Raw genomic sequence first — 24,353 nt, 5'->3', positions numbered from 1 at the left:
ATACAAAATTACAATTGTTAAAGTAGTCATGTACTCTGACTTTTAAAAAGACATTAACCTTCTCCAATTGAAAAATACTAAATAGTTAAGACATATATAACATACAAAATATAAAAAGCAGTGAAAATTAATTCAACTTAATCCCTTTTTGGATTAGAAAAAAATAAAAAAAGAAGTATGAAAATAAAGTCTCAAATAATATAAGTTTTCCCAGTAGAATATACTTTATCTTTTCAGGACATGAGGAGCAAAAAAATAAAATAAAAGACATTTTATTAAGTGAGTTTTGTATAAAATAAAGATTCACTTAACATTATGAAATTACTATTAAGAATTTTCTACTATGTGAAATAGGGTGATATTTTTAAAATAAAAAATTTTTTTTACCTCTAATAAATAAAAGTATCTATTAAACTGCGGACTCTTTGTATCCTCCAAACCTTTTAATTGTCTGGTAATAAACAAAAATATGTCCTGTTAAAAAAATGATAAAATATATTAATTTAGACACAAATACATATCATTATTTCACAATACACTAATTGTGTGTGTGTTTATTCTCTCTTACAAACTACAATAAAAGAAAATTCTCCTTTGGCCAAATGACTTGAGACTAGCCTATTCAAAATAACTGGAAAAGAGCAAATCATATAAAATTACATCCTTTAAAAGCAGATTTGATGAACTCTAGTGAGATGTAGGCCTCTTCTCAGGCCAGAGCTCACTGAGGGAGAAGACCATGTTCAGTTTGAGCACCAAGACCATGGAGCTCAATGGCAATAAGCCAGAAGAGTTCATGTCCAGCAGCTCCCAGGCTCTGCCTTAGGCTGGAGATAAAGTCTGACCTCAAGGACCAGCTAAGGGAGCTGAACATCACAGTGACCAAGGATATTGAAGTTGGCGGCAGTTGGAAAGCTATTTATAATCTTTGTTCTGGTTCCTCAACTGAAGTCTTCCCCAAAAATCCAAGTCCAACTGGTATGAGAGTTGGAGTAAAGTTCAGTGGGAAGCACATTGTCTTTATCACTCAGAGGAGAATTCTGCCTAAGCCAACTTGAAAAAGCTGTACAAAGAATAAGCAAAGGAACATAAACAGCCCCAGAGTTTCTCGGGCCCAGGCTCCCGCTCGGCGGCGGAGGTCCTGGCCTAGGAGGTTCTCGCAGTGAACGGGAGTCGGGAGGCGTCAGGCTGGTCCGGCGAGAGTGGTGCAGTCAGGATTGGAAGAGATGCCAGCCCCAGCTGCTACATATGAGAGAACAGTTTACAAAAATCCCTCTGAGCACCACTACATGAAAGTCTGCCTAGAATTTCAAGAACATGGGGTTGGACTGAATGTTGCACAGTTCAAACAGCTGCTTATTTCAGCCCTGAGGGACCTATTTGGAGAGGATGACGCTGCCTTACCCTTGGACATCCTAACCTACGAAGAGGAGACCTTGTCAGCCATCTTGAGAATATGTAGCAGTGGTCTTGTCAGATTGTGGAGCTCTTTGACCCTGTTCGGATCCTATAAAGGCAAGAAATGTGCCTTCAGAGTGATTCAGGTTTCTCCATTTCTCCTTGCATTGTCTGGTAATAGTAGGGAACTAGTATTGGATTGAATAGTCTTCAATTTCAGAAACATTCCTCCGCTCTCAAAACTATCTTTTGGTGGCAGCATAATGCTTGATGACTGAAACAGGCTCAGTGCTCCTGTTGATGGAATTTGAGGGTGCCGAAGACGTTCCCCGTAATTTCCAGCCATAGTCTTTGGTGGTGTAGCCTTTGGAGGAGAATATGCCTGAACCAACCAGTTGCAAGCAGGCAGCGCTTTCAGCATATGCATATCCGAGTTGGAGACCGGGCTGAACTCAGCAGAGTCTTCACACAAAGGGATGTGGTTGCCTTCTCAGAACTAACAGGGGATGTCAATCCTTTGCATTTAAATGAAGATTTTGCAAAACATACCAAGTTTGGAAAGACAATTGTGCATGGAGTTTTGATCAATGGACTTATTTCAGCTCTCCTGGGGACTAAAAGGCCCAGGCTGTGTATTTATTTCCCAGGAAATTCACTTTCCAGCCCCTTTATATGTTGGAGAAGTTGTTGTAGCTTCTGCAGAAGTGCAAAGGCTGAAGCGGTTCATTGCGGTTATTGCTGTGTCATGCTTTGTAAGAGAAAGTGAAGACTGTTATGGAAGGCTGCGTTAAAGTTATGGTCCCAGAAGCTTCGAAGTCCTGAAATATGTGTTTAAAGATGCAAGTTCAGGCATCAGTGTTACTGTTATTGAAGAGCCTCTGAGGAAAACGATTGCTGCTCTTCAACAAGGAGTGGCCAGCAGACCCAGCAGCCCACGGTGGGGGAGGGCAGCAGGTCTCGAGGGGTTCACATGCCCACTTTCTAATCTGGCCTTATGCTTCATATAGACGAGTCTACTTATCATCTAAGTTTGTAAATTTGAAAAAATATGGGGAAAGTTACCATTTAGCTCAAGGTTCTAATTTTAGGATTTCAAACCAAGTTAAATTTGCATTTGGATAACACAAACTTACCTATATCTGTATAGAATAACTTTCTCAGTGAATTTATAGCTAGGTAGCATTTAATTTTTGACGGCAATTGGAATAGAAGTTGGGTCATCTTTGAACACCTGTCTTTTACCAATAAATATTCTTAGATATTGTTCTTCAGTAAAAAAAAAAAAAAAAAAGCAGCAAAAACATCCCAGAAGATGCACTCTTGACAGCCTTGCATGACACGATCCTGGAGGGCTTGGTTTTCCCAAGTAAAATTGTGGGCAAGAGAATACGCATGAAAGTGGATGGCAGCCAGCTCATTAAAGGTTCACTTGGATAAAGCCCAGCAGACCAATGTGGAGCACAAGGTTGAAACTTTTTCTGGTGTCTATAAACTCACAGCCAAGAATGTTAATTCTGAACTCCCAGAATTTCAGTTGTAAACAAAAGTGACTAATAAAATACTGTTCTCAGTAGAAACAAAAAATAAATATTATTACCACTACAAATTATTAGGCTTTCTCATTCTGATAGAACCTTAGGTTCTATGTGTTGTTACTCTTCTTCTACAACAGAACTTCCATTTTACTATTTTCAGTGTGCATCATGACAAACAATTATTTTCATTTTGAGGACCTGGACACTAGTCTTTCCGTTACTATTGCCTACATGTAAATAATAATTTTCAGTACCTACTTTTGAATTTGATGTGTGACTTCAAAGTTGTGTGGAACAAAAGCAGTAAGACTGGTCCAAAGGTTGTACTTTTCAGGATGATAGCACTTCATTATTTAATAAGCGTTCTTTAGAAGTTTTAATCCAAAATATAATTAATATGGGACAAACCCATTTTAGGACTACTTAAAAGAAAGCAGTCAGGCCCTAAGCTAGTTTGGCTCAGTGGATAGAGCGCCAGTCTGTGGACTGAAGGATCCTGGGTTCAATACCGGTTAAGGGCACATGCCCGGGTTGCAGGCTCAATCTTCAGTAGGGGGCGTGCAGGAGGCAGCTGATCAATGATTCTCTCTCATCATTGATGTTTTTATCTCTCTCTCCCTCTCCCTTCCTCTCCGAAATCAAGAAGTGTGAAGAATAAAATTGTTCAAAATATGAAATCAGCTCAAGATTAATTCGAAATAGTAGCTCCTCAAACATTTCAAACAAAGGCAGAACCACCAAGATGAACATAGCTTTGCATGTAGAATAACTTGCAGGGAAGATAATCATTTGAATGTGCAAGGTCTGTTATACTATTGTTTTAAAAGGTGTCATTAATACATTATTATCCCTTCAATTCAGCCATCTGGGCTTTGTGATGAGTATTCTTGAATGTTAGATATGAGCAGACATGGACGAGCTTTGATGTTTTCAACATCTCATAAAAATGCCAGGCATTTTTTGTAGATATTCAATAAAAAGTAACTTAATTAAAAGCTTGTTTTGCAACTTACAATAAAATCTTTTTTTGCTTTTAAATTTTTTAAAGCATCTTTTTAGAGAGAGAAACACTGATTTGTTGTTCCACTTATCCATGCACTCATCAGTTGATTCTTGTATGTGCCCTGACTGGGGAACAAACCTGCAACCTTGGTGTATCGGGATGATGTTCAAACCAACTGAGCAACCCAGTCAGGGTTTATGGTATAATCTTACTATGACAAGACAAACAATATTAAAGCTATGTTCCTAAAGGTATGATAAACTATAAAAGTAAACAAATTCTATAAAGATTGCATTTACCTTAAGTTTATCATGGGAAGTATATGGAGCTTCTGGGGCATAGATTCGAAAGATGTCAGCCAAACAACATGCTACAAGGAGACGCACATCTTTATTGGGATTCCTGAGGAAAAATTCAGATGCAAGATGCAAGGCTAGTGGGAGATACTGCTGTTTTTCATCTTCTGAGTCCTGATCCATATCCATAAAAGTTTTTACTACCATCTGTAAAAATGTATAAAAGAAAAATATAATCAACATCTGATATTTAGAAATCAGTGGTGGACATACATTTTTTAAAAATTATCATTATGCCCGGCCAATGTGGCTCAGTGGCTGAGTATTGACCCATGTACCAGGAGGTCACAGTTCCATTCCCAATCAACGCATATGCTAAAGAGGAAAGTACCCAATTGATGATTCCCTCTTATCACTGACGTTTCTATCTCTCTCTCCCTCTCTCTAAAATAAATAAAAATGTATTTTAAAAAAATTATTATTACAACACAAATGAACTGAATAATCAATTAGTATCAGAGGATTCACAATCAGTTTTTATAAATATCCACTTAAGAATTTGGGTGAAGACATGAGCATGAACAAGTATCAACTTTTGGATTACTCACAGACACATTATCTACATTTACACCAGATTTATGAAGAATTTAAGATTCTCATTATTCATTTTATATCTAGTGCAGGTAAAATATTTTGGGCCTCATGTGCACAACCAAATTCATTTGATATTCTGCAATATTATTGATGGTTCTTTTATTATCAAAGCTGCCTTAATTTAGGCTCCTTAAAACTGTTATTTTATTTCACACTTTAAGAGTTTTGCAATTCACAACAGAAAGCCATGTTTAAATATTTTTATGTAGTTGTACTTCTGATTAAAAGCTTTAATTATAGCCGAAACCGGTTTGGCTCAGTGGATAGAGCGTCGACCTGCAGACTGAAGGGTCCCAGGTTCGATTCCGGTCAAGGGCATGTACCTGGGTTGCGGGCATATCCCCAGTGGGAGATGTGCAGGAGGCAGCTGATCGATGTTTCTCTCTCATCAATGTTTCTAACTCTCTATCTCTCTCCCTTCCTCTCTGTAAAAAATCAATAAAATATATTTTAAAAAAAAAAGCTTTAATTATAAAATAACCTCTGCTGTTACTTATGGTTACAAAAATTAACAAATTCACACTTTAGAATTACTCAAAAGCCAAAAAAGTATAACTGTAAAAATCCGTAATTTCTCAGCCTCAGAAAATTACCACTATTTACATTTTTGTGTATTTTATGCTGGCTTGTTTTCTCTGTAAAGATGAAAGTAACCATCCCATAATTCTTCATTTCTCAAACCATGATCATTTCCTCATGCTTTTGAATTTCTTTAAATAGACTTTAACCAGACACCATTGTCAAAACACTAAATTTATACATTTGTTTCTATTTTGCCAACACTTTTAATCATGAGTCAGTGTTGAATTTTATCAAATATTTTTCTGCGCCTACTGAAGTGATAATTTTCCTACTAATTCTGTTAATAGAGTAAATCCTACTGACTGATTTCCTAATTTTAATCCAAGTTTGCATTTGTAAAATCTAATTCTAGTATTGCTAGATGTGATTTTCTATTATACAGGGTGGGGGCAAAAGTAAGTTTACAATTTTTTATATGGAAAATAATACAAGAATAAATAATGTATAAGAATAAACTCTGTGTTTCATGTACTCACAACTGTAAACCTACTTTTGTGCCACCCTGTATTGTGTCAATTTTGGAACTTCTATTCATAAAAGAAATTTACCTATAACTTCTTTTCTTAAGATAACCATGTCAATTTTAGCACTGAGTTTATAATGGCTTGAAACAAATCTGTAAGTGATCCTTTTTTTTTTCCATTTTATGAAAAGTCTATAGTAAGACTGGTTTTTTCTCCCTTAAATGTTTGTTTGTTTATTTATTTTTAAAGTAGGTTTTTATTGATTTCAGAGAGGGAGAGAGATAGAAACATCAATATCAAGCCTTCCCCTGACATTCTGCTGTTGCAGCTTCATATCTTGGCTTAGTTACATAAGTCACAGTCTGTTGAGAGTCTGCTTTTAAGTTACACACATCCCTGTGAGATTTAATAGCTAGCAAGCCTTATATCTTGGTTATCTATTAACATTCTGGTAGAGACTGTTATCTAGTTGGAATTAAGAATGATATAGAAGAGCCCTAGCTGGTTTGGCTGGAGCATCAGCTTGCAGACTGAAGGGTCCCCAGTTTGATTCCAATCAAGGGCACATGCCTGGATTGTGGGCTAAAACCCCAGTAGGGGGCATGCAGGAGGCAGCTGAACAATGATTCTCTCTCATCACAGATGTTTCTCTCTCTCTCTCTCTCTCTCTCTCTCTCTCTCCCCTCCCCTCCCCTCCCCTCCCCGCCTTTCCCTTCTCGGAAATCAATAAAAATGTAGTTTTTAAAAAGTTAAAAAAAGAGAGAATGATATAGAAGATAAATACCTGAAACTTAGGAATTCTTAGAGAATAAAGAGCATCAAAATGAAAGTTGTGAAGACATCAAAGATAATCATAACATTCACTTTGGTAGGACTAGCCAGGCCACCTGAAATCATCTTATATAGAACCCTTCTACTCAGACATAATTCACCTAACCTCAACCAACAAAACTCATATTTACAGATGAGCAAACTAAGAATCAGTTTAAATCCTAATGCAAGTTGACAAAAGTAAAAGGAGAGAGCACACAAACCAGAGATATTTGGCCCTTATTTTATAAGAAAGAACCACTTAATTGTTATTAAGCAATACCATAATATGGTCAGATTTGCATTTCATGAAAATTAATCTTCTGGTAAGAGGTAGCCAATAAAGGAATGCTTCGTTCACAAGGTTAATGGATCCATGAAAGCTAATTTAGCAAGACTTTCAAGTCATTAGAGACATCTAACCAACTATTCTGAAGTAGTCAGAGCAAGAGGGAGGTAAGAGATGAAGTGAAAACAGGCAAATGGTATTTCTAAATGCTACAACAATGGAGCCTTAAATAAGATTATATAGAGTCATACAAAATGCTTTTTGGTCAGTTAAAAAGATGGAAGATGGGTATTTGTCATTTATTGCTATGTGACAAAACACCCCCAACCAATAATAAACAATAATAAGTATTTATTTATCACACAGTTTCTGTGGAAAAGGAATTGGAGAGTGGCTTAAGAAGGTGGTTTTAGTTTGGAATCTCTCATGAAATTGTATAATCAGTCAAGGTTACAGTCATCTGAAGGCTTGATTTGTTGAATTATGAATGAAATAACTAGTTCAGATAATCTCTAAATGTACACTAATCTTTCAACAATAACACAATCCACCCATCTGGGGTGAAAACATGTAAATTTTGGAGTTTAATAAGCCTTACTATTTTTATATTAAGTGATGGTTCACTCACAAAGTATATACTTATGGACTGCCAGATAAGAATGAGCACTGAACTATTTGCCAAAATATAATCCTTGCTAGTTTCATATAATTATTTGTAACAAATTATTTTATCTAATATACATTTGAGGTGAAATCTAAGAGAAGCAGATGAAGAAGGGGCAGTTAATGCATATGCCATTAGAACTACAAAAATTAAAACTACCCAATAAACATTCTAATTTTGGAGTTCAACACATTATAGCAATTTTTGGGTCTACAGATCAAAGATAAAGCGACTAACTGACCAAATCCATATTAGTATTGTCTTTCTAATTAGTATTAGATTGTAAATTTTTTTTTAAAAGAAACCCCCAATATTAAGGGCCCAGACTGCTAATTTCAAGTGTGTTAGCTCCATACTGAATACAACTTTAAAACTTACATTGCATTATTATCACACTTAGTTTAAATCAAATGAAGTACTTCCAAGTAACTCTTTAAGTGTCCAGCGACAGATAAATGGATAAAGAAATTGTGGTGTGTGTGTGTGTGTGTGTGTGTGTGTGTGTGTATACACACTGAATATATAAACAAACTGAAGTGTCCATTGACAGATAAATGGGTAAAGAAATGATGTATATACACACAGAGACAGACACACACACACACAGTGAATATACACACATTGAATTATTACTCAGCTATAAAAAATTATGAAATCTTGCTACTTGTAGTAACATGGATAGACCTTGAGGACATTATACTAAGTGAAATAAGCCAGACAAAGACAAATACTGTATGATCTTTCTTATATGTGGAATCTTAAAAACAAAACAAAACATAACACCAAGCTCATAGATACAGAGAACTGACTGGTGGTTGACAGAGGCAGAGGGTGAGGGGTGGGAGAAATGAATAAACGATTTGTGAGTTGTTTTTCTGTTTAAACAAATTAAAAAATTTATAATTTTCAAAAAGATACAAAGAAACACTGCATCTGAACAGAAGGAACAAATAAACAACAGCAAAGCTTCAATATAGCTATTTCATTCCATTTCAACAAATTAAATTATTGTTTGGGTAAAATTCAATAATCTGCTTTTCTAATAAGCCACTAGAGACTACCTGAACATATAATTTCTTTTGCTACTAACATAGTCAAGTTTAGTGTTCTTTAATGAAGCAAGTTTATTATTTCATATCTAAGTTGTGTGGTATGGAAAAGTTAGATGTTACACATTCACTATCTGCTTCCTGAACTCCAAACCCATTCTATTTAGGCCCAAACCATTTAATAAGCATGTGCTACAAAACTACAATTTTAATAATTACTGAAAGTTTCTAAATTAGAGGGTATGTTTTACCCCATTTATTTTACCTTAGAGATAACCAGTACTATTAGGGTCCTAAAAAGAACCTTAATAATGATCACAACAGAGACAGTCATCATAAAAGCTATTTTTAGCTTCAAGAGAAATTTCTGAAGTCCTAAAATTATGAGTAGCCTTAAAAACCTTTATAAATTCTAACACTTAAATTGAGGCTTCAGCGGTTTTGACTTTGGTTTTAATAATACCTTAGATGTTCTCTAACTTTATTAGTGAGGCAGAAGGATAAAACGAGTAAAGGCAACTTTGACAAAGTAAAACAATGAATTAATTTACAGTTTGACCTTTATATTATATAAAAAATTTCAATTCAGAAACCATATTTTGTATAGGAGAAATATTTATAATAGTACTTTTTATAGTAATATCATTTGAGCTCTTTCTGTGTGCCAGACATATTTCAAGTAATTTAAATGTACTGTTAATTCATCTAATTCAATGATTCCTTGTGGGATGATTATTGCCATCCCCATTTAATAGACGAGGAAACTGAGGCTAAGTTGATTACTCACAAGCATAAAAAAATCAAATCCAGGCAATGTGATAACTACTCTTATGTACATTTACCACTCTTAACCTATATTACATACTAGAGGCCCAGTGCACGAATTTGTGCATGGGTGAAATCCCTAGGCCTGGCTGGTGATCAGGGCCGATCGAGGCTGTCTCACCCAGTCCCGATCAGGGCCGGGGAGGTTGGCTGGAGCTGGCCTTGAGGGATGGATCATGGGAGGTTGGCCAGCGAGCCACGATTGGGGCGGATCAGGGACAGCCGGCCGGGGGGAGGGACCAGCCATGGGGAGGGATTACAGGAGGTTGGCTGTGGGAGCACACTGACCACCTGCGTTGGGCGTCTGCCCTCTGGTGGTCAGTACGCGTCATACCGACCAGTTGTTCTGGTCGTGCGGTTGTAATGGTCACTTAGGCCTTTATATATATAGTAGAGTAGAGTAGGACAAGGGGTAATGCAAAATGACTAGAGAAAAATAATAAGAAATATATAGATCTATATATTATATAGTACTATAACTTTTAAGTGCTATAACTATTAAGTGGTCATGTTCCCATGTTCAATTTGTTGACTACTGCCGGTGTTCTACCGTAAACTTTATCTTCTATGTATCCCCATAAAAAAGTCTAGTGGATAAGTTTTCTTTGTTGAAAGCTTAGTCTGGTTTCAACCATCATTTCAAATCAGTTAAATCTGAAAAGGAGTAAAAATTAAGCGAGTTATTAGCTGTTAAAGAGTGTATATTGCCCTGACTGGTTTGGCTCAGTGGATAGAGTGTCAGCCTGCGGACTGAAGGGTCCCAGGTTCGATTCCGGTCAAGGGCATGTACCTTGGTTGCGGGCACATCCCCAGTGGGAGATGTGCAGGAGGCAGCTGATCGATGTTTCTCGCTCATCGATGTTTCTAACTCTCTATCTCTCTCCCTTCCTCTCTGTAAAAAATCAATAAAATATATTTTAAAAAATATTGTTTTGGGGACACTGTGTCTCAAAAAAATGTATACACATTTTGAATAATTATAAAGGCAGTGTCTGTACTTCAACTGCATTTTTAAACTTCTGGTAATGTTTTAATATATGTTTTTTATTTATTTTTTACAGAGAGGAAGGGAGAGGGACAGAGAGTCAGAAACATCGACGAGAGAGAAACATCGATCAGCTGCCTCCTGCACAACCCCCACCGGGGATGTGCCCGCAACCAAGGCACATGCCCCTGACCGGAATCAAACCCAGGACCCTTCAGTCCGCAGGCCGACGCTCTATCCACTGAGCCAAACCAGGCAGGGCGACTTCTGGTAATGTTTTAGGGTGAATTTCCCTTGTTCAAAGCTTAGTCTAGCTGTAAAGAACGAAACACCAACTGGGCTATCAGCTGTTAAAAATGTGTATACATGTTTTTTGGACACCCTGTGGATGCCTTTAATATATTAATTTAAGTGTTCTAGCTTTCCTTTTTCTTGATAAAGGTGGATCATTTGCCCTACTCTTAAAATGATCAATCTTTATTAAAGTCTTTTTATTTTACTAAAAAATGCAATGAAAAGCAGTTGGCTTTTCTTTTTTGGCTTTTCTTAAGGTTAAATGAATTAGGATTAGGAAGAAAGAAGGAAAGGAAAAATGGGGTTCAAGCAGACAAGTGTATAAATGTGGGGGGAAACACAGATGGAATTAATTATTGTACAAAAGCAGTGAGAGCCAGAGGATAAGCAAAAGTAAGTCCAGGGAAATTCCCTAAGGACAAGATGAAAAGGGAATGGTGGGAAAGAGTAGATAGCCGCAGAGAAGTGAAACTGGGCAAAGGTTCCCTGTATCAATTGCCAGAAAATACCTCTGCCCATAAGAACTTGAAGACTGCTAGAGAAAGGAAATATCAAAAACAGCTTCTTTGAAAACATCAACAAAATAAATAAATCTTTAGCTAGGTTGACCAAGAAAAAAGAGAGGACTCAAATGACCAGATTAATAAATGAAAGAGGGGATTTTACTGACCTTACTAAAAAGGATTATAAAGGAAAACTATACACAAAGAAAAATGTAGACCCAGATTTAATTCAGATTCACTGCTGAATCCTACTGAACATTTCAAGAATATCAATTTTCCCGAAACTCTTCCAAAAAATAAAAGATGGTAAAATACTTCCAATTCATTCTATGAGGTCAGTATTAACCAGTTTCCAATACTAGACTAAGATACCACAAGAAAACTATAGACTAATATCTCTTATGTATATAAATACAAAAATTTTCAATAAATACTAACAAACCAAATCCAGGAACATACAGAAAGAATAATATACTATGACCAAGTGGGATTTATGTCAAGAATGAAAGGTTGGTTTAACATTCAAAAATCAATCAATGTAATACATATAAATAAAAAACAAAAATCACATGATTTTAATAGGTGCAGAAAAAGCATTTCACAAAATCCAACACCACTTTAAAAAAATTTTTTTAATTGATTTCAGAGAGGAAGGGAGAGGGAGAGAGAGAGATAGAAACATGAATGATGAGAGAGAATCATTGACCAGCTGCCTTCTGCACGCCCCACACTAGAGATGGAACTGGCACCCCGGGCATGTGCCCTGACCAGGAATTGAACCGTGACTTCCTGTTCACATGACTCAATCACCACACCACATTAGCAGGGTCTAACACCCTTTGATGACAAAAATACTCAAGAAACGCGGACTACATTAGAGAGATGCAAATTAAAATGACAAGGAGGTATCACCTCACACCTGTCAGAATGGCTACCATCAATAAATCAACAAAACACAAGTGCTGGCAAGGATGTGGAGAAAAGGGAACCCTAGTATACTGCTGGTGGTAATGCAGACTGGTGCAACCATTATGGAAAACAATATGGAGTTTCCTCAAAAAATTAAATATGGATATAAGCATAACCAATGGACATAAGACACTGGGGGATAGGGGAAGCTGGGGGGAAAAAAGGAGACATATATAATAGTCTTTGTAATACTTTAAGCAATAAAACACAATTTTTTTAAAAATTAAATATGGAACTGCCATTTGACCCAGTGATCCCACTTCTAGGAATATATCCTAAGAAACCTGAAGCACCAATCAGAAAGAATGTATGCACCCCTATGCTTATAGCAGCACAATTTACAATGGCTAAGAACTGGAAACAGCCCAAGTGCCCATTAGTAGATGAGTGGATAAAAAAGCTGTGGTACATTTATACCATGGAACACTATGCAGCAGTAAAAAAGAAGAATCTCTTACCCCTTGAGATAGCCTGGAGGGACCTGGAAAGTATCATGCTAAATGAAATAAGCCAGTCAGAGAAAGACAAGTATCACATGATCGCATTCATATGTGGAATCTAAGTAACAAAATAAACTGATGAACAGAGTAGATCCAGAGACATGGAAGCATGGAACAGGCTGTGGAATCTTGGGAGGGTTGGCAGGGGAGGGTGGGAAGTAATTAACCAAAACCTTGTATGCATATATGCATAGCTATGGACACAGACAATAGGATGCTGAAGGCTTGGGGTGGGGGAGAACTGGAAGGGGTCAATGGGGGAAAAGGGGGCATATGCAATACTTTCAACAATAAAGAATTAAAAAAACAAACAAAACAAAAGAAAGAAACTAGGACTAGAAGGGAAATTTCTCAATATGTTCAAGGGCATTTGTGAAAAATCCACAGCCAACATAATACTTAATGATAGAAAATTGGATGCTTTTCCACTAAGATCAGGAACAAGACAAGGATATATGCTTTCACCACTTCTATTTAATGTTATACTGAAGGTTCTAGCCAGGGCAATTAGGCATATTAAAGACATAAAAGGCATCCAGATTAGAAAAGAAGTTACCTCTATTCATAGACTACATGATCTTACATATAAAAACTCATGAGAAATCTATTAAAGCCAATTAGAATTAATGGTAAATAAGATTAGCAAAGTTACAGGATACAAGATCAATATACAAAACTCAACCAAATTTCTAAATACATGGAATGAACAATCTGAAAATGAAATAAAGAAAACAATTCAATTTACAATAGCATCAAAGAATAAATTAGGAATAAATTTAACAAAATAAGTACAAAACTTATACCTTGAAAACTACAAAACACTGCTGAAAGAAACAAAATAAGATCTACATAAATGGAAAAATATCCCATCTTCTTGGACCAAAAGACTTAGCATTATTATGATGGCATCAGTCCCACCCTGGCTGGTGTGGCTCAGTCGGCTGAGCTTCATCCCATTCACCAAAGGGTTGCTAGTTGGATTTCTGATCAGGGCACATGCCACAGTTTCAGGTTCAATCCCCCAGTCAGGGTGCATATGGAAGGCAACCGATCTGTATTTCTGTCTCACATTGATGTTTCTCTCTCCCCTTCTCCCTTCCTCTCTCTCTAAAAATCAATAAGCACATATTCTTAAAAGACAGCAATAACCCCCAAGCTGACATACACATTCAATGCAATCCTCAACAGAATCCAAACTTTTTAAAAAATATATATTTTTATTGATTTCACAGAGGGAGAGGAAGAGAGAGATAGAAACATCAGTGATGCCGGAACTGGTTTGGCTCAGTGGATAGAGCGTCGGCCTGCGGACTGAAAGGTCCCAGGTTCGATTCCGGTCAAGGGCATGTGCCTGGGTTGCGGGCACATCCCCGGTGGGAGATGTGCAAGAGGCAGCTGATCGATGTTTCTCTCTCATCGATGTTTCTAACTCTCTATCTCTCTCCCTTCCTCTCTGTAAAAAATCAATAAAATATATTAAAAAAGAAAAAAAAAGAAAAAAAGAAACATCAGTGATAAGAGAAAAGCATTGATTGGCTGCTCCTGCATGACCTACACTGGGGATCAAGCCTGCAACCCAAGAATGTGTCCTGACCAGGAATGGAACCGTGACTTCCTGGTTCTTAGGTCGATGCTCAACCACTGAGCCACGCCGGCTGGGCCTACCATGCTTTTAAATTTTATTCATCTGCAGCCTTCAAGGCTAATGTCATGTGACGAAACTCTTCAGACTGTATCATTTAGAAATGGATTACTGTTCAACTGAAGATGCTATCTGGTCTAGACATGAGGAAAAAAGACTCCACAAATTAACTACAAAGAAAGTGGTTTATTCATGTGCTTAAGAAACTGCTTGGTCATGCTTAGACACATTACTCTTCAGTTCAAATACCTGAGAGATTTTTTAAAATATAAATTTGTTTCTTTGACATTTAAAGACTTTAGTATCATAGGTACTATCCTCTTTTTTCCTCCCAAACTACTCTCTTTTAAGATGTTTTGGCAAAACTGTTCTATTCATTTTCTTCAAACACACCAAGCTGCTATGGCCTCTCAATCTTTGTTTTGCTATTCATCTCTCTGGCCTGCTTTATCACCCATTTGCCTATCAAAGTCTGAGCCTTCAAATCCCAGTCCAACCATCACCTTTTCCATGAAACTTTTCTTGACCATCAAAATTCTTAGTATTTGTTTATCCAAAGAAAAAGCTGTAATACTAGCACATAATTGGCATTTAACTTATAAGTTATATCATTTCAAACATTCTTCATGTAAATGGAAATCCATTTCAGTGCTAGTCTAGTATAAATTCAGTTTCCCCTGTGAACTATTTAAAAAATGCTATTTAAAAATTGTCTTAGCCTGGCTGCATGGCTCGATGGTTAAGCATCTACCTATGAACCAGGAGGTCACGGTTCGATTTCTGGTCTGGGCACATGCTGGGGTTGCGGGCTGGATCCCTAGTGTGGGGCCTGCAGGAGGCAGCCAATCAATGATTCTCTCAGCCAATCAATGATTCTCTCTTATCACTGATGTTTCTATCTCTCTCCTTCTCCCTTCCTCTCTGAAATCAATAAAAATATTAAAAAAAATAATAAAAGTTGTCTTTATCAGTACCATTTATAGTATTCCTACTATAGTAGAGTTTTAAATGTGATTTAACAATAATTTTATAACATGAAAAACAATAAAACACACACACACACACACACAAACCAACAAATTTTATTGCAGTTCCCAACTTTTAAACTACCACATAATATTCAAAAAATGATATATTTGTAACCTTCAAAGGCTGAGGGTTTCTATATTTAGGCACACCTATAACTATGTAGAAGCACACAAGTTGGGAAGAACTCTGCTTTAATGTAAAAGACCAAACAGCAACAGCAAGGAAAATAAATTTAGTAAATTCCTTTGTTATGTCTGTGTTTGGTCTTCCATTGAAACTGTTATATAGAAACTTTCTGATTTGTTGTTAGGTTTTCATATAACGTGTAAACTCCACTCATTTTATCTTTCTGAGCAGAGAATTCAACTAGACATACTTCCAGGCGCCAACAACCTCAGTTGAAGTAGTGTTTAAATTAAACAATTAATTCTGAAAATAGAATAGAATAAAATTCATAATGTCCTTAAATCTATTCTCCTATGAGCACCAATCTGTTTTTCCTTGGACAACTACATATTTCTGATATAGGGAAAATAAATCTGTTATTGGTGTTCTATTTGCCAATGTTACTTATTTCATATATTATCTCCACTAATAAAAGAGAAAGATGCAAATTGATTGAACCTTTGTGACACCCTTACCTTCACAACCAGCCAATCAGGAGTATGCAAATTAACCCAACAAAGATGGTGGATTAATTTGCATATGCAGGCGCTGAGCAGCACAGGCGTCCTGCACACCCCAGCTGCTCCAGGCCTCTGGGTAGCGTGGGAAGGCGGAAAGGCAGCTCTGGCAGGAGTGAAGGTGGTGCCAGCAGCCAGGGGAAGGAAGGCCTATCTTGCATGAATTTCGTGCATTGGGCTTCTAGTTTTTAATAAGCCCTCACCTAATTTCTATTCAACTCAAGGTCTTGAATTAAGACCCTAGGTGAGGCTTGATTTCAACATCATATGCTACTAACATTTTGTCTCCATCTCCACCCCCTGCATTTTGTTAAACAAACTAAAAAAAAAAATCACTCAATTTCTTTTGAGTTTTTAGGAAAATCTAAATAGACTTCTTATCCCTCTGAACTTCATGTGACACATTTATTTAATCATTCACATGAAGAATTTCTCTTGTTGCCAGGAAGCAATAAAATGGCTTTATTTCCAACATATTAATTTTCCAATTTGACTGCTAATTTAAAAGTAGGTATTACTTAGTAATCCATGGAGGGAGAATTTGGCCGCCTCTAACAAAATCACTCACAGATTTATTACCCTTTTAACCCGATAATCCCACACCTACCCTAAAGATACACCTCCACAAATACAAAACAACCTGTGAAAAAGGTTATTCCCTTTAGCATTATTTGTAATAGCGAAACATTAGAAACAATCTCAAATGAAACAATGAGAGACAGGTTGAATAAACTATGGTACATCTATACATGGAATACTATAAAACCATGATAAAAGAATAAAAAAAGATTTCCAGACATGAAGTGATTTCCAAGATATGTTGTGAAGAAATCAAGTGCAAGAGAGTACATACAGCAGTCCATTTTTAAAATTTAAATTCTTTATTGCTGAGTATTACAGATGTCTCCTTTCCCCCCCCCCCATTGACCTCTCCCCTCTCACTCCCGCCCCAGCACATGCCCTCACCCCCCTACTGTCTGTGTCCATTGGTTATGATTATATGCATGCATACAAGTCCCTTGGTTGGTCTCTTACCACCCCTTCAAGCCTCCCTTGCCATCCCTCTGAGGTTTGTCAGTCGGTTCGATGCTTCTATGTCTCTGTATCTACTTTTGTTCATCAGTTTTATGTTGTTCATTATATTCCACAAATGAGTGAGATCATGTGGTATTTATCTTTCTCTAACTGGCTTATTTCACTGAGCATAATGTTCTCCAGGCCCATCCATGCTATTGCAAATGGTAAAGAGTTCTTTCCTTTTTACGGCAGTGTAGTATTCCATTATATAGATGCACCACAATTTTTTATTCCGCTCATCTGTTGCAGTAGTCTATTTTTTGAGTAAGAAAGCAGACAACCCAGAAAGGATAAACCAGAAATTAATGAAAATGATCATCTGTACTGGCTGGTGGGTGGAAACGGAGTGGAAGGGATAAGGGATAAGATGGGAGTAAGACATCTGAAAACTGTAAATTTGTATATAGTTCTGACTCTTGAACCATATAAAATTAAAAAGGATGGAAAAGTAATCCCTAACCCTGAATACAAATACTCCTATAACTCAACAACAAAATAACCTGATCTAAAAATGAACAAATAACTTCAACAGACATTTCTCCACAGATACACAAATGTTTGCCAATAAGCATAAAAATTTCATCCTCAAGGAATTGCAAACCAAACACACAATGAAATACCACCCCACACCATTTAGAACAGTCATTATCAAAAACAGAAAATAATGAGCATTAGTGAGGATGTGGAGAAGTTGGAGTCCTTGTGCACTGGTGGGAATACAACATGATGCAACTGCTATAGAAAAACAGTATGTTGTGGTGGTATAATATCATGAAGTTCCACACCCCTTCCCACATACATGCCCTACGCATCTCTTTCATCTGGGGTTCCTGAGTTATATCCTTTTACAATAAACCAGTGATCTAGTAAGCAACTCGTCTCTCTTGAGTTCTGTGAGCCATTCTAACAACTTAATTGAATACAAGTAGGGAGTTTTGGGAACCACTGATTTTCAGCCAGTTGGTCAGAAGTACAGATAACAACCTGAACTTGTGATTGGCATTCAGTTGGAGGGGGTACTGGAACCTCCAACCTGTGGCCAGTTGGTCAGAAGCACAGGTAACCTGGTTTTGTGTACGGCATCTAAAGTGTTTATCTGGGGAGGGAGGAAAACAGTCTTGTAGGACTGAACCCTTCCAGCGGTTCTCAACCTGTGGGTCGTGACCTCTGAAACTACATCCTGCATATCAGATATTTACATTATGATTCATAACATTAGCAAAATTACAGTTATGACTTAGCAACGAAAATAATTTTATGGTTGGGGGTCACAACATGAGGAACTGTATTAAAGGGTCGCGGCATTAGGAAGGTTGAGAACCACTGCAACCTGTGGAGTCTGATGTTACCTACGTGTAGATAGAATCAGAATTGAGTTGAATTTTGGGACACCCGACTGGTATCTAAGAATTGTTTGTTGGTGTGGGGGAACCAACCCGCCCCCGCCACTGTAGAATTGAGTCCCAAAAGCCAATTAAAAATAAAATTATCATATGATCCAACAACCCTCCCAGCAATATATAGTAGGGCTATATGAAAAATAGGATCTTAAAGAAATGTATGCATACCCATGTTCACTGAAGTATTATTCACAATAGCCAAGAAGTGAAAGCAACCTAACATCCATCAATGGACTGATCAATAAAGAGAGTGTGATATGTGTATATACACAATGTAATATTATGCAGTCTTAAAAAGAGAAGGAAATCCTGTCATATGCTTACAACATGGATACATCTTAAGGATATTTTGCTAAGTGAAATATGCCAGTCAGAAAAAGACAAATACCTTATGATTCCACTTATATGAGGGGATCTAAAGTAGGCAAACTCTTAGAAATAGAATGGTGGTTGCCAGGGGCTGGGAGGGCAAAAGGGGCAGTTGTTCAATGTATATACTTTCAGTTTTGCAAGATGAAAAAGTTCTAGATATCTACTGCATTAACAATGAGCATATACTTAACACTACTATACTGTACACTTAAAAATGGCTGTGCTAAATTTTATATTATGTGTTTTTACAATAAAAAAATCAAGCAAGGATATATTTGTCAGTGGAAATAAAAAGTTGATAGAATACAAACAGAAAGAAATAAATTGCCTATAAATTAATAACATAGCCACTCAGACAAAAGAATTCAAATTCAAGTAACTAACAAACATGGTACTCTATATCAGCGGTCACCAACCAGTGGTCCGCCAGGTCTGGAAGGTTGGTGACTGCTGTTTTTTGTGTGTGTGTTTTTAATATATTTTATTGATTTTTTTACAGAGAGGAAGGGAGAGGGACAGAGAGTTAGAAACATCAATGAGAGAAACATCAACCAGCTGCCTCCTGCACACTCCCCACTAGGAAGATGCCCGCAACCAAGGTACATGCCCTTGACCGAAATCGAACCTGGGACCATTTGAGTCCGCAGGCTGACGCTCTGTCCACTGAGCCAAACCAGCCAGGGCGTGACTGCTGGTTTTAAGCAAACCTTTGGAGCAGTGGTCACCAACTGTTGGTCCGTGGACCATTGGTGGTCCATGAGGTCCGAAAGGTTAGCCGACCACTGCTCTATATAACCTAAATGGGACAGAAAGAACTACAAAAAAATCTTGCAAGGGATACTGGTATAGGTCAGAATTTTTTTTTACTTAACAGTAGGTAGTACAAATAAATTTATCAAAGTTAAGGATAAGCAGGGTTTATACTGTAAGAGAAGAATACAAATATGGAATGGAGGAAGTTTAGGATAAACTTTGTAGTGCTACTTTTCAACTGAAGTTAACAGAACAAACTCATGATTTAAAGTATATGTGTGTATTTCTTAGCTCTATATACTGAAAGGGCCTGAAGAAATCACATCCTAGTGACAATGTGAACACAATGTCCATGCCCAGATCTTGGTTTATAAACACCACTCCCTACTAAAACGGAAACAGGGCTCTTTGGAGAAAATGACCTATCCAAATCTGGGGCAAGGAAGTACGAGGTGACCATCTTGTACCAGAAAACAAAGAAATGCTCAAAAACTCAGAGAGACACATCAAAAAGATATAAGAAGCTTCAAAAAGACACCCAAACCCAGCATGCTCATTTGGTGCAATTTGACTCTCAAAAGAAATAAAGGCAGAAGTGGATAATAATACACTGAATGAAGAATCCATGAGTAATTTCTTTTTAAATGGGGGCAGGCTCTTCTTTTTTTCTTTTAATATATTTTATTGATTTCATAGGGGAAGGGACAGGGAAAGAGAGATAGAAACATCAATGATGAGAGAATCATTGATCAGCCATCTCCTGCACGACCCTACTGGGGATCCAACGGACAACCAGGGCATGTGCCCTTGACTGGAATTGAACCCGGGACCCTTCAGTCCACAGGTCGATGCTCTATCCACTGAGCCAAACTAGCAAGGATGAGGGGCAGGCTCTTCTTTACAGAATGTCAGCTAATACATGTAGAAGGAATGATAGTATAAACAAAGTCAACATTTTATAAGCATTAGAGTGGATGCTAAAATGGTTAATTATGAATTGTTTAAAAACAAGTTATTTTTACAAACTGTCACCTTAAACATTACTTATTAATTGCAAAGGGGAAAAGGTACCTTTACAATGGAGAGTGCTGGCCAACTGTAACCAAGTGATAAAACTTAGCATAACCACTGTGGTACATCTACAGGATGGAATGCTATGCTGCTGTAAAAAGGAACGAACTCGTACCATTTGCAACGTCATGGATGGAACTGGAGAGCATTATGCTAAGTGAAATAAGCCAGTCAATAAAGGAAAAATACCACATGATCTCACTCATTCATGGACAATAGAGACCATTATAAACTTTTGAACAATAATAGATACAGAGGCAGAGCTGCCTCAGACAGATTGTCAAACTGCAGCGGGAAGGCCGGGGAGGGTTGGGGGGCAGGAGGTAGGGGGGTAAGAGATCAACTAAAGGACTTGTATGCATGCATATAAGCATAACCAATGGACATAAGACACTGGGGAATAGGGGAGGCTAGGGGACTGTCTAGGGCGGGGGGATAAAATGGACACATATGTAATACCCTTTGTAATACTTTAAGCAATAAAAAAAAAAAAAAAAAAAAAAAAACTTAGCATAACCAACTGGACAAAATAACATTATGTGCCTCATGATAAAATGCAAAGGAAACTAATTATACACCACCACTTGCATACTATACTTGCCCCCATAAAAGTTCAACCTGAATCTAAGCATGAGGAAATGAGACCAAAAATATATATATTATATATATATGTATATATATATATAATATATATATATATAAATATAACGGATTATGGAAGTCCTATAAGACAAATGCTTCAAAATATCATACTATGAACAATACCCCTCCACTACCCCAAAACAGTGAAAGGACTTTCTAGATTGAGAAGACTAAAGACAAGATAAAAGCATGTGATCCTATGCTGAAGGACAACTTTTTTAAGGACAACTGGGAGAATTTTATTATAGACAGTATAAGAGATGCCACTGAATCAATGCTAAATTTCTTGAGTGTGATAAAGTAGAATATCCTTGTTCTAAGAAGAATGAGGTGAAATGTCATGATGTCTCAAGTGACTTTCAAACAAAAAAGTATGCTCTGTGTGTGTGTGTGTGTGTGTGTGTGTGTATGTATGTATGTATGTATGTATTTATGTGTAGAAACATAAAAACAAGCAAAGGTGCCCTGACCGGCTTGGCTCAGTGGATAGAGTGTCGGCCTGGGGACTGAAGGGTCCCGGGTTTGATTCCAGTCAAGGGCATGTACCTTGGTTGCGGGCACATCGCTGGTGAGGGGTGTGAAGGAGGCAGCTGATCGATGTTTCTCTCTCATCTATGTTTCTAACTCTCTATCCCTCTCCCTTCCTCTCTGTAAAAAAATCAATAAAATATATATATTTTTAAAAAGCAAGCAAAGGTGACAAATGCTATCTGAGTAAAAGGATATGAGTGTTTAAGGTAAAAATTTCCTGTTTTCCTAGGGGCAAAAGAAGTCTCAAAAATAAAAAGTTGAGAGAGTAACAGTTTTTTTAAAAAGAAGGGGATGAAAATAATCTTCATTATAATCAGCCAGTAATAATTTCCAATAAAAATTCAACTATAAGAAACAATTTTGAGAGGAGAAACCAAGATGGCGGCATAGGTTAACGCCGGAGATTGCTGCCTCGAACAACCACTTCAAAAAACAACTAAAGGACGGAACGGACATCATCCAGAACCACAGGAAGGCTGGCTGAGTGGAAATTCTACAACTAGGAGGAAAGAGAGTATCATACCCAGACTCAGAGGAGGCGCAGTGCTGAAGTAAAATACTAAGGTGCGGAGTGCACACGGAGCGGGCTGGAGGCGGAGGGCGCGGTTGTTGTTTTCAATCGGGAGGGAGTTTCAGACTCTGAGCTCCAGATCCGGGCGAGTCTCTAGGGACCCAGACTCAAACGGGAGAAGCGGGACTGTCTGGCTTCGGTCAGAACTCGAAGGCAGCTTTCTCTCCGAGGTTTGCAGCGGTTGCTGGGACTCTGTGAGGCAGAGCCCCTAGGGACGGAACTGAGAGCAGCCATAACTACTCGCTCCACCCGCCCTGTAGATCCCCGGGGACCCGCCCCGCCCAAGCCCTGCGCAGAGCCATTTGCCGGATAGCCTCAGGCAAATGCTACATTAGCACCGCCCTAGAGATCCAGCACAGAAGCTCTCCCACTGCAGACACAGCTGACTCTCATAGCCAGTTAGCCTGGAGGTCAAATCACCCCCGGTATTGCCGACAACAATCAAGGCTTAACTACAACAAAACCGCGCACAAAGACCACTAGGGGGTGCACCAAGAAAGCATAAAAAATGCGGAGACAAAGAAACAGGACAAAACTGTCAATGGAGGATATTGAGTTCAGAACCACACTTTTAAGGTCTCCTAAGAACTGTCTAGAAGACATCGATAAATGTAGTGAGATCCTCAAGAAATCTAATGAGACCCTCGATGTTATGATAAAGAACCAACTAGAAATTAAGCAAACACGGACTGAAATAACGAATACTATACAGACTCCCAACAGCAGACCAGAGGAGCGCAAGAATCAAGGCAAAGATTTGAAATTCGAAGAAGCAAAAAACACCCAACCAGAAAAGCAAAATGAAAAAAGAATACGAAAATAGTGTAAGGAGCCTCTGGGACAGCTTCAAGCGTACCACCATCAGAATTATAGGGGTGCCAGAAGATGAGAGAGAGCAAGATATTGAAAACCTATTTGAAGAAATGACAGAGAACTTCCCCCACCTGGTGAAAGAAATAGACTTACAAGTCCAGGAAGCGCAGAAAACCCCAAACAAAAGGAATCCAAAGAGGACCACACCAAGACACATCATAATTAAAATGCCAAGAGCAAAAGACAAAGAGAGAATCTTAAAAGCAGCAAGAGAAAGAAACTCAGTTACCTACAAGGGAATACCCATACGACTGTCAGCTGATTTCTCAACAGAAACTTTGCAAGCCAGAAGGGAGTGGCAAGAAATACTCAAAGTGATGAATTCCAAGAACCTACAACCAAGATTACTTTATCCAGCAAAGCTATCATTCAGAACTGAAGGTCAGATAAAGAGCTTCACAGATAAGGAAAAGCTAAAGGAGTTCATCACCACCAAACCAGTATTATATGAAATGCTGAAAGGTATCCTTTAAGAAGAGGAAGAAGAAGAAAAAGGTAAAGATACAAATTATGAACAACAAACATGCATCTATCAACAAGTGAATCTAAGAATCAAGTGAACAAATAATCTGGTGATCATAATAGAATCAGGGACATAGAAAGGGAATGGACTGACTATTCTTGGGCGGGAAAGGGGTGTGGGAGATGCGGGAAGAGACTGGACAAAAATCGTGCACCTAAGGATGAGGACAGTGGGTGGGGAGTGAGGGCGGAGGGTGGGGCGGGAACTGGGAGGAGGGGAGTTATGGGGGGGGAAAAAAGAGGAACAAATGTAATAATCTGAACAATAAAGATTTAATTAAAAAAAAAAGAAACAATTCTGAGATCAAATCATAAGCCTCCCCCATAATTTTTCCTAACCAGCACATAAAAAAATACTACAATGTTT

The 24,353-nt window shown here is 37.8% G+C and overlaps 2 protein-coding genes and 2 pseudogenes across 16 annotated transcripts in view; 3 read left to right on the top strand and 1 right to left on the bottom strand.

Annotated features, from left to right (window-relative positions):
• PDS5A (PDS5 cohesin associated factor A) overlaps nt 1-24,353 on the bottom strand; it is a 114,653-nt gene that overhangs the window by 79,307 nt on the left and 10,993 nt on the right. For 14 of the 15 annotated variants that reach the window (XR_009449684.1, XR_009449686.1, XR_009449685.1 and 11 more), the window contains exons 3-4: nt 4,236-4,439; nt 388-474 (exon numbers count right to left, since the gene is read on the bottom strand). Coding sequence is in view for 10 of the 15 variants with exons in the window: in XM_059673033.1 (XP_059529016.1) it covers nt 388-474; nt 4,236-4,439 (291 nt within the window). In the remaining 5 variants the exon portion in view is untranslated. The remainder of the gene's footprint in view (nt 1-387; nt 475-4,235; nt 4,440-24,353) is intronic. The other variant, XM_059673037.1, reaches the window with a different exon arrangement.
• On the top strand, nt 740-2,938 carry LOC132220150 (small ribosomal subunit protein eS7-like; annotated as a pseudogene).
• On the top strand, nt 1,097-1,716 carry LOC132220146 (ribonuclease P protein subunit p14-like). The gene has a single exon (XM_059673079.1). It carries the CDS (start codon nt 1,227-1,229, stop codon nt 1,599-1,601), a length of 375 nt encoding a protein of 124 aa, XP_059529062.1. The 5' UTR covers nt 1,097-1,226; the 3' UTR covers nt 1,602-1,716.
• LOC132213298 (hydroxyacyl-thioester dehydratase type 2, mitochondrial-like) lies at nt 1,709-2,670 on the top strand (annotated as a pseudogene).

The sequence above is a fragment of the Myotis daubentonii genome, chromosome 1 (assembly GCF_963259705.1).
Source record: "Myotis daubentonii chromosome 1, mMyoDau2.1, whole genome shotgun sequence".
Lineage (NCBI taxonomy): Eukaryota > Metazoa > Chordata > Mammalia > Chiroptera > Vespertilionidae > Myotis > Myotis daubentonii.
This window is presented reverse-complemented; position numbering and strand designations above follow the sequence as displayed.

Excerpts from the sequence above, each read along its gene's own strand:
- LOC132220146 (XM_059673079.1), top strand. The coding sequence starts at position 1,227 with ATGCCAGCCCCAGCTGCTACATATGAGAGAACAGTTTACAAAAATCCC.